The sequence below is a fragment of the Cryptomeria japonica genome, chromosome 6 (assembly GCF_030272615.1).
Source record: "Cryptomeria japonica chromosome 6, Sugi_1.0, whole genome shotgun sequence".
In the NCBI taxonomy this organism is placed as follows: domain Eukaryota; kingdom Viridiplantae; phylum Streptophyta; class Pinopsida; order Cupressales; family Cupressaceae; genus Cryptomeria; species Cryptomeria japonica.
The window spans coordinates 396,369,603-396,380,150 of record NC_081410.1 but is presented as its reverse complement, the minus strand read 5'-3'; the positions used below and the strand labels follow the sequence as shown (position 1 = coordinate 396,380,150).

At 35.5% G+C, this 10,548-nt stretch overlaps 1 protein-coding gene across 2 annotated transcripts in view; it reads right to left on the bottom strand.

Annotated features, from left to right (window-relative positions):
* Positions 1–4,193: 4,193 nt before the first annotated feature.
* The window catches only part of LOC131038310 (cytochrome P450 72A397), a 48,979-nt gene continuing 42,624 nt past the window's right edge, over positions 4,194–10,548 (bottom strand). Inside the window, exons 5-7 of one of the 2 annotated variants that reach the window (XM_057970672.2) lie at positions 7,267–7,473; positions 5,881–6,047; positions 4,194–4,719 (exon numbers count right to left, since the gene is read on the bottom strand). In XM_057970672.2, coding sequence (XP_057826655.1) covers positions 4,612–4,719; positions 5,881–6,047; positions 7,267–7,473 — 482 coding nt within the window. In that variant the 3' untranslated portion in view covers positions 4,194–4,611. Of the gene's footprint in view, positions 4,720–5,880; positions 6,054–7,266; positions 7,474–10,548 lie in introns of both variants that reach the window. The other variant, XM_057970671.2, reaches the window with a different exon arrangement.

Genomic DNA, 10,548 nt, shown 5'->3' with positions numbered 1-10,548 from the left:
ATGGTTGAATCCTTGTCTTGAATGCAACACTTAGCCTTGAATGGAGACTTAGAATGCTCAATTGCTTGAAGGAATGCTTGAATGCTTGAATGCTTGAATGTTTGAATGCTTGAGTATCGCTTCCGCGTCTTGTACACATATGTCCTCCTTCCTCAAAATGGGAGAGGAAATGTAGTTTATATACTTGTCAATTAGGGCTAATAGACTGATTTTCCCAACCTTAGGCCGACCAGGAAACAATATTTTCCAATTTGCAAACTTAAAGACCCGAAGCCCCATAAGAGACTGGGCCCAAAATAGGGCCAGGGACCAGGGCGCTGGGCGCCCTAGTCTTGAAGGACCAAGGCGCTGGGCGCCATGGTCCCACCTCCACGAACAGCAGGGTGCAAGGAGGATCAGGCCAGGGTGCTGAAAAATGTAGTTTTTGATGTCATGAACAAGTTTCGGGGTCTCCATTCAGGTTCCGTGTTGCATCGCCATCGTGAAGACCCAAATGCAGTCGAAATTGCAAGTGTCGCAATTTTAGGAGGCTACAGATTTATCCTTACCCTATAGGCTGGCAAGATCATGCTATGATATCACTTGTAATGTCCCCCCCTTTTGGGATTGCCCTAAATCTTGCCCTTGTAAATATCAAAGTTTGCTAATTTTCACCCTTATTAATTATAATATTAGATATTGATCCATTGACTTTCTTGTCTTCTTTGATCTTATGGATGGTTCCTCCAATTCCCCCTTCTCAATTGAATTAATCTCTTCTTTATATCTTCATTTATGGGAATTCACACCTCTTCATAAGAAATGAATTATCACTCTTCATTACTGCCCTTTGAGAATAACAAATTATTTTTCAAATTGATCTCCCTTGGATGTCCTTTATTTATTCTCCAATGTGAGGAAGAGGTCACACCTCTTCATCATGTATGCCCCTTTGGCAAGAGACTCGTCCTTTCCACCATTAGCACACTTTGAAAGAGTGCAACTCTTCATTATTTCTCTCTTTTGAAAGGAACACGGCCTTTCACATTCAAATCTGCACTTCTTATTTATATCAAATCTACAGATCTACACTTGTAATTCCACAAATTATCCCCTCAAATGAGGTTCTCTTCGCCCTTTTATATCTCATGTTTGAGGGAGTCACAACTTTTCATTTCATGTCTTTGACCATTCATTAACTTAATTAAAATTTAATTATACTTAATTGTATTCTTTATATTTTTATTTTTATTTTATTATTATCATTTATCATTAAATTGTATTTCAAAGTGGGGACATTACAAAATCATTATAATTTTTTCTAACACCCATACAATTTGAAACAATCTAATAAAGTTGACATAGTTGATGGCCTTAACTTGCCATGTTGTCATCCTTCACATTTCATTAATCCATTTTAGCCTAAATTTAATATGCATTTTTAATGGTCTTCATAATTGTAATTGCAGTTGATTCCTTTCTCTTGAATTGTCTTTTTATGGGTTTTATATTTGTTTGCTTGTTAGATAAACTAACCTTGAGTTAGTTTCTTTGTGAACTTGTTAGGGCCTTTTAGATGGACCACTACTCCTAAAGGTCGCTAGCAACAAGAACATTGCTTATTATCACTTATTATTTGTCATTATATTTATCGCATATGATGCAATAAATGATCCTTATGTCAAATCATTATCCATTTGCCTTCAATGTAAGCCTACAAATTTAGATGAGTTAACCTAGCCTACTCCATTATCCAAGTTTAGGCTTTGTTGGCAAAGTGCAAATTAGAGAAAATAAGAAGACTGATAATGTAGGCATTAAATCTTTAAAACCAATAAACACAAATGCATGCATTAGCTTTAATTCTTTATAATTATAAAATACAATTGTTATAAAATTAAGGAATCCCTTTATCCAAGGTAGGGACCAATAGATGAAGAACTTTGACTAGAACAAGTCCTCCATATCCCACAGCTCAAACATACTAAATTCTACAATCTCTAAGAACTTTAACTAGACCAATTCCTTCCTGACCCACAAGCTAAGCATATTAAATATTATAATCTCTACTAACATAGCATGTGAATGATTTTGACTAAATCATGCATTCATTTACCATCATAATCATATTTGCATAACTCCACACAATAATATCTAATCCATGTAACTCCTAATTGAAAAATAAATAAATCTTTAAATTAAATATCATAAATATTCACGTGTGCATTGATCTATTGGTGAAATTGAATGGCTCACAAAGAGTCCATTGAGAATCAGGTCTTGTTGAGTGCATAGGTTGAACACACTTAATGATTGAGGTTAGGATTTTACCCTAGATAAATTTGACAAAATTGATACCCTCCAACCCTTGGCTCTAAGTCGAAAAAGACAATTAATCATGCACTTGATGTGCAATGTAAGATGCTTCAATCCTCCAACGACGCCAAAAAAATGTAGCTTTCTCTTATCTCCCCTCCCCAAATACATAAAAATCCCCATGAGCAATGTCCAAAGATACGAGTACGCTTTCCCCTCTACCTAGCCATTTGTTTCACCTTTAAACAAAACCTAACAACATCCATATCCACCATCAGCATTTCGAATGAGCAATTTATTCACCATCAAATAGACCTTTAACAATTGCCAAGAAAGCCAGAGCCAATACTAGGATCAATTGCCAAGAGAACCAGAGCCAATACTAGGATCAAGGGCGACATCAAAGGTCGTGAGCTGGAGGAGTTAAAGACTTCGGCGGACAACATGAAGCTGATGGTTGTCCAAGCTGAGGATATTATGAAAAACATATAGCTGTAGCTGTCTCTATCTGTCATGGCAGTTGTCTTGTTTCTGTCTTTTTACTGTCTTTCTACTTTCCGGATGCTGTCTTTTCCTGGTGTTTTAATGTAATGCTATGTTTTAAAGGTTGTTGTCATTTTTGTTAGGTTGGGATCTGTTTTATCTTTTGAAGTGATCAGGCACGGTGTTTCCTAGTCTTTTCTATATTTCCCTGCTTCGTAAAAGGTTCGGGTTCTTTTCAAAAACCTGCTTTTACTCAATCAAAACAACTGCCAAGAAAGCGTGCAAACCGCAATCTTTTAACAACACTTCCAACAATTCATTCCCCACCATCACTCATAATTTGACTAACATCCTCTTCATTGGAATGAGAAAATCAATGGAAACACCCTCATCACCTTCTACAACGTGCACTTTGGTCATCGATGACTAGACCTGCTTAATGTTTTGTCCAGCATTAACAAGTCTTTTTTCTTGGCTATGCAACTTCCACAACCAGAACTCCCAATTGTGTGATTTCAGAGATAATGTCAAAGTATTGGCTGCTTGTTCATATCTTCTATATTGGGTTGTCACCCTCTTACAATCTATAGTTTGTCATTGATCAAAAGAACCTTGTAAAATCTCATCAGAAGAATGCGTGCGGAACTTTGACTAGGAGATTACACTTAGATTAGTATAAACAATACTATTTTTCTTGTAACTCATACTTGCCAATGATGAGTCTTTTAACGTGTGGCACAACATATGCAAAACACCGTGCATTTCAGCAAACAAAGAAGGTTTCGTTGTCAAAAAACTATTCATAATTCACAGCAGAGAACCGTTGTCATACCCGCGTCAATCAAGTTATAGCACTGAACACAAGCATCTTCGTCTGATGGCACATCAAGTCTACCCTTATCAATGAACAAATGATGAGCTAAAATAGTTTTGAAATCATCTGGTAGATAAATTGCTCTTTCAATGTTTGTAACACTACTTCTCTTTCAATGTTTGTAACACTACTTCATATTGCGCGAAATTGCCTTTTGAGACCATGAAAATATACATCAGCTAAACGAATACTTCTTGATTCACATCCTAAATTAGAAAGAAACATCCAAACGAAATTACGGGCATTTCCATACTATGTTCAATATAAGAACTCTGCATATCCTTATTAAATTAAAAATAACCAATATGAACATCATTAAATTATTCATGCATCAAGCACTCTGCAATGTACTCGGATTCCACAAACGTGTTTTCATTGTAAGCTCTTCCGATATTTCTATTTTACTTCATTCTTAAGGAAGCAGCAGCAGCAGCACACCTGATAGCTTCAAAATTGTCTTGGTGGGATGTATTGTTAAACACAATTATTCAAGTATGAAAGATGAACAGTTAAAGATCGTAGTAATAACCAAAAAACATACTGAAGAAAGTCCAATTATTATTATTATATCACAGATAGAAATCTAGAATACATTTTAACTCCATTAGTGAGGAGAAAAAACTTGGAATAAAAACATAGGAAGAGAACCTTTCACAGGCTATCAAACTGGTACATGCTGAAGATTGGACAGGATCAAATCATCTTCTGCACAACTCTATTCGGCATGTTCTAAGAGAGACAATGCCAAGTAGAGAAAAAAACGGAAGAGCAATCTAGCCTTGTACCATCAGAATTATACACAATGCCAATCAAAATGGAAAAAAACACAATATACAATATTACCCTGACAAATGGCTACCACCATTTTAAACACCTACTTCCTGGATTTTAAAACACCCAACAGCATTTCTTGTGGCAAGGAACCAAAAATATTGCACAAATTCCCTGCTTTCCCTTCTTCAGAAACCTCTGGGCACAAGACTGAGTTTGGGGCTTGGAAACAGTTGCAAAGTGAAGTTTTCAATCTTTGGCTTCAGGTCCATGTCAGAATCAGGACCAAGTTTAATCTGCATCAAGTTATTATCATATCAACAACCAAAAGGAGTAAATTTCTTAAGTACTCTTGTAAATTAATGCAGACAAATCGTATATGACAATGTCCGACACAAATTGTATATAACAATGTCTTACACAAATAGATTTATGTCCTAAGGAACTCCATGCATGTAAACAATAACCATTCAAACCCTGTATATTGAAAAAATGTTACAGACCAACCAAGACCAATAGATACAGTTAGAATCGTTTCACTCTTTCAGAAAAGCATTCTCACTTGCAAACTTCAGAGACTCGAAAACTTTGTAATTGGAAATTCTTTTTGGTTAGCAATAAAACTATCTACATTTTCAACAATAAAATTAGCAAATACAGGATCCAACAGGCATCAGAACATTGAAACACTGCAAACACATCTTAAGTCTGAACATGGGCACAGGATCAAGTAAATAAAGAAAACGTCACTAAGAGAGCTACTATAGACTAATGCAACAGCCACTGCATATATATACTCAATACAGGAACAGAGAGGGCAGATGGTCAGCGGAAAAACCATTTGAATGAAATCCCAAAAACCACAAGATGGACAGAAAAAAGCAGCAAACTACCTTGCAGGGGCAGAGAAGGAAACACAATATTGGTGAGGACAAACCCTATCACAGTCAGGTTCATAAAACACAAAACATAGAAGAAAAATTTTAGACAGATCTCTGAACCATGTTAAGAGCCATCTCTATTGACAGTTCCTTCTCACTTGGGTGCCTGTGGTACATCGTAAAATTCAATAACTAGAATGATATCAACATGAAACTCGAGTTTCATGATAAGAGAAAAGAAGATCAAAGGTATAATCTGGGAACTTACTGATAGAAAACATTAACATCCACACATTGGGATACAGTTATGCAGATATAACATATACTGAACACATAGGATCAGAAAGATATGATGTCAGGAATACAGAATATAGGCATAATTAAGTACGATTAGTATATCACAATGTGGATTAACATAGACAGCACCATATGAATGCCGACACCCATGCTCAGGATACAACCCCCATGCCCAACTATACCCCAATATCAAGCCATTCAACACTCATTATATCACCAAATACTAAAATTCTCATGTAAAACAATATATTTTTGTGCTTTAGTCAAACAAATACAAACCTCATAACGTTGAAGCAGTGATGCCAGAAGTGCTGTCATTTCAACACTTGCAAATCTCTTGCCAACACAGACCCGAGAACCAGAGCCAAAAGGGAGAAAAGAATAATTAATATCTGGATCCTTAAAATCACTCCCAGCACTTTGACCATCAGAATTCTCAACAAGATCTGTATCTACAAAAATAGAATTCAATTGTCAATCAGGTGGTAATGAGTATTGAGAAGATACTAGAAGTTTCAAATTTACATGATGCGGTAAGACAGATCAGAAAATTACAAAACCAAATAATAAAAAGACTAGAACATTATTTTGAAAAAAGCCAAAATAGAAGAGACTATTTGACTGAACAAAAAACGTTACAATGTTTTATATTTCATTTTCCCAAGAATAATTAAAGGAAACTATAAAATTTAAATGCCAAAAACTTGTCACCAACACTGGGAAACAGGAAAATGCATGTCACACCCTATGTTTAGTTCCTAGAGATATAGTGGCAATAAGGAAGCTACATAATTATGTCTAATAAATTGAAACTAGAAATTAGAAGATAATTCCACCAAAGAAAAGAACAAATTGCTCTTTGAAAGAGAAATAAATGCAAAGTCCATAAGATGTCCAATAGTTGAGGAAGTAAAAAGCAACCAAAATCTAGCAGATGCCTATTTGCAAACATAAAAAAAGTCTAATTTTAACTGTTAGAATCCTACTATATCAAAACCAGATTATTACGATTTCAAAAAAATACCAGCAAACCACCATAACATGATCTCCACACAAGATTATTCAAAGATCATGAGTATAAAATGAAAAGGGATGAAATTTAACTTGCAGGCCAGTTCTTTTGATCTTAATTTTCATTGAATACAAATACATTAAATTACCAAAGAAAAGTAATTTATACCATAAATTGGGAAACAATAGAAACTTTGAAACACAAGTATCAGAATCAATTGTAGATAAGATCAGGAGATGATAGAAAAGCTTAGGCAAGGGCTTCTCACAGAAACTAAGAATTGGCAGAAAACAAAATTGGAATGTGGAAACAAGATCAAAAACACAGAAATCAGGCAGAAGCAGCACGCCAGATTTCCTTAGGACTAAATTTATAGTGCTTTTATAAAAACTAAAGAGCAAGAGGATGCTGGAAACGCAGCTACTATTCTAATTTCTAGCTATGTTTCCAGTTTGGAGGGAAATGTTTCAAACAGTTTTGAGGTCATTTCGGAAGTTATTCCACTATTTCCAGAATGAGTGAGCACTTTGGAATCAGGCAAATGTGTTTCAGGAGTTAAAGCAAAAAAAAAAAATTAGTGCAACTGAAAACTCATGAACACACAAAAAGGAGCATGGGTAATTTTGAACAACTTTTAAGGCAATTATCAATACCTCCTTGTTCGGTTAAGCCGACGGCTTTATGTGAATCTCCTTTGATTTTACAAGAATCTGAATTCACTGTTTTTTGTTTCAAGAAACGATCTGGATTAAAAATCTCCGCATCATCACCCCATTTACAAGCATCCATTTGTACAAGTTGTATTGGGACAGCCAAAATAGCTCCAGCTGGTACAGTGATTTCTTTAGTCAATTTCATATCTGTGCAACAAATAAAGTATAACCGTTAAAATTATGTAGTAACATAGCAAGCTTAACCATTGATTGAAATTGATTATTTCTATTGTTGCCACAACATACACACATGATAGATATTAAATTGCTTTGACAATGTATATCAGAAAGAACCCATTTTTGTACTCAACCCTAATTTGCATGAATAATTGATTTCTAGTAGAGGATCACGATTGTTCTTCCCTTATTTAGTGATTACTAATTAGGTATTTATTTTTCCAATTAGACTTTATGACTCATTGTTGTGTAGTTGCCGTGACTCAAATGTAGAAGAGATATTTTCCTTTGCCATCTAGAAATACACTGGTTTCTATCCATGCTTTGTGTGGACCGTTGGATTTAAAATGTCTTATTTTAGACAAAGCCATACACTACATGGAAAAGTGCATCATACAACCTACTGAGCGTCTTGAAAACAATGCTGGGCATTTAGAAAATAGTGCCAATACTGCTGCTGCTAATTGGGTCTGAAACTATTCAAATTGTTTCTGCTCAAAATTGGGTACCATAGGGTAATATTTTTGCTTCTGACATTGCAGTACAATTCAATAAATAAGGATGTTCAACTGCTGCAGCTGCAACCATCCAAAAATTTGATGACTCCTCTGTTATATGGCCTGCAGGGTCTGATAGAGGGTTGGTTATATGATCAACTTTAGAGGGTTGGCTATATGGTCAACTTCTGCACCAGCCATATGCTCTGCTGCACCACACAAATATGCAGTGATCACTCTGTAGCCTCATATTGAAGTCCTTTGCCAATATCTAAAAGTGTCCAAGATTATATGGCATATACATTGTTGGTGCCCTGTGCAAATATATCATTAGTTTCATGCTTCAAAGAAGCCCAGGAGTCTTTCTTTTGTAGGTGCAGATGAATTAGCCACATGGTTTCCAAATTGTTCAGATTCTTTTCTGAGGAAATGGTTAAAGCAATGTTCAGATCTTCAGAAGGGTTGTACAAAGTGTTGAATATTATGGCTTATGAAGCAAAATTTCCACATTCCAACCAAGAAAAGCATTGTGAAGGATGGTGACACCTGAGAATTTTTACGTGTATGAGAGCATGCAAGTCTGTTCACATCATCTGAAACTCCTTGGCACACATTCACTATGGCATCTGGTATTGCTTTGGTTATGAATCAACTTCCAAATCAAGCTATCGTACACTTGAAGCTATATTGCTTATTGAGAGGGAGATTCAAATAAGAGTAACAAATTTGAGCTATAATTTCACTGCCTCCACTATACAGGGTCATCCAGCCCATCACCTCTTGGACATCTTCCATACCTGCAAATTCTTTGGTTGTTATTGCTATTGGGTAAGGTACCCTGACTTTTCATAAAAGAAGAATAAAGTAGACCACTAAGTTAGTAATGTTTTATTCTCGCTGACTTGTTATGCTTTGTCAGCATTAGGTAGTGATGAAATAGCGTGTGATTTGGTTAATGGTAATTGTTTAACCAATAACAGTAATCCTTTTCAGTTAAAAAAATTAAGTCTAATGTGAGGGAACATGCATTGTTCTTTGGGTCTTCCCTGTATCAAACAATTGTATAGACACTACATATGATATATCTGCTTATTCCATGTTCATGGTGTTCATTGTTACTTTTGCTGTCATTTAAATTTCTAATGCCTGATAGTATAGAATTTAACAGTGAACACTTCAAATTAATTACATTCTAGATAAAAACAAATCAAACTTGCTTGACTCATCTCTGTGTGATGTTTATGATCAAAACATGGAAGATATACTTGATATTTATTTTTTTACTGTCTTAAAATAAGAAGCTTTCCAGCCGTGTTTTGCCTTACTTAGATTCTAGATTAAACTGGAACAAACAAGCTCCAGTCTCTTAAAAACAACTATAGATGATTCATACTATCAAACACATAGAATGTAACAAAACAATAAAAACAATAAATTCCTGCTGAAACAGTTACACCATTGTGTTGAGATTCGAACAGGGCAGAAACTCAGCAAGCTGTTTCTGAGTCAGACTTGGTAAAAGAATACAGCCAAGACTCAATAAAACTCAGAAATTGTATGAAATATATAATATAGAAAAATGTTTTTAATGATTTCCTTTTAGGTTTTGAATTATTTTTGTGTTCTTTTAGGCAGACTTACAATTCTGACAGTCAGGACTTGCAAGTCTGTTCAACTTGTGAGTATCAGCAGACTCAGGAATCGTGGCTGCCAGTCCTAGCCAAGTTTGTAATTCAAGGCTGCAAACTACAGAGATTCACCAAGTCTCGACACTATGATTTACATAACATTCCAGCCATCTTGGTAAGAAATGGGGTATTGGCTCCTGTCAACCATTTATGAGCCAGATAGATTAAATTTAACACTAAAATTGGTCCTGAAAAAATTTTACCAACCAGCTATGTGCTTAAGAAAAGCAAAATGGCAAAGATTCGCACTATTGTCATTTTTTTAAAAAGACTTCTAAATATAACCATCATATCATTTGTGAAGACCTCAGCCTCAAACGATAACCATGCAAGGCCACAAGCAATCACCAAGGGTGCTAAAATTTTCCTGGAAAGAGGTAATAAATTATTTTGTGCTGCAGGAAACTTCCTGGTAGTAAGCAATGTGTGATGACAACATAATAAAAGGAATGGTAGATGGAAGTCTGAAGCCAATTTGTAAGAGGCAGTAAGTTCTCCCCGAGTAAATATGTGTACCAATGAAGCAGCAGGTCATCTTGCTAACCAAGGAAAAAGAAAGGATACCTGAGAGTTGACTCTCATGAAAAAATGGTGACCACTGATAAATTGATAGATAAGCCAACTGTCCTCGTCAGACACAACTCAACACAAACTTAACTTTTTAGAAGCATTTTTGTGAATTGCCATTAGAACTCTGGAATTTTCTGATTATAGCTGGCAAAGCTGATAGGATAACTGGGAAAACTACTTGCAGTGAAGCAACCAGAGTTCAGAACTTCAGACTAAAACTACAATGTCCAAGAGGGTTTATGGGGTAGCTAGCACCTTTAAGTTAAAGGCAAGGCATGGCTGAAGTAAGT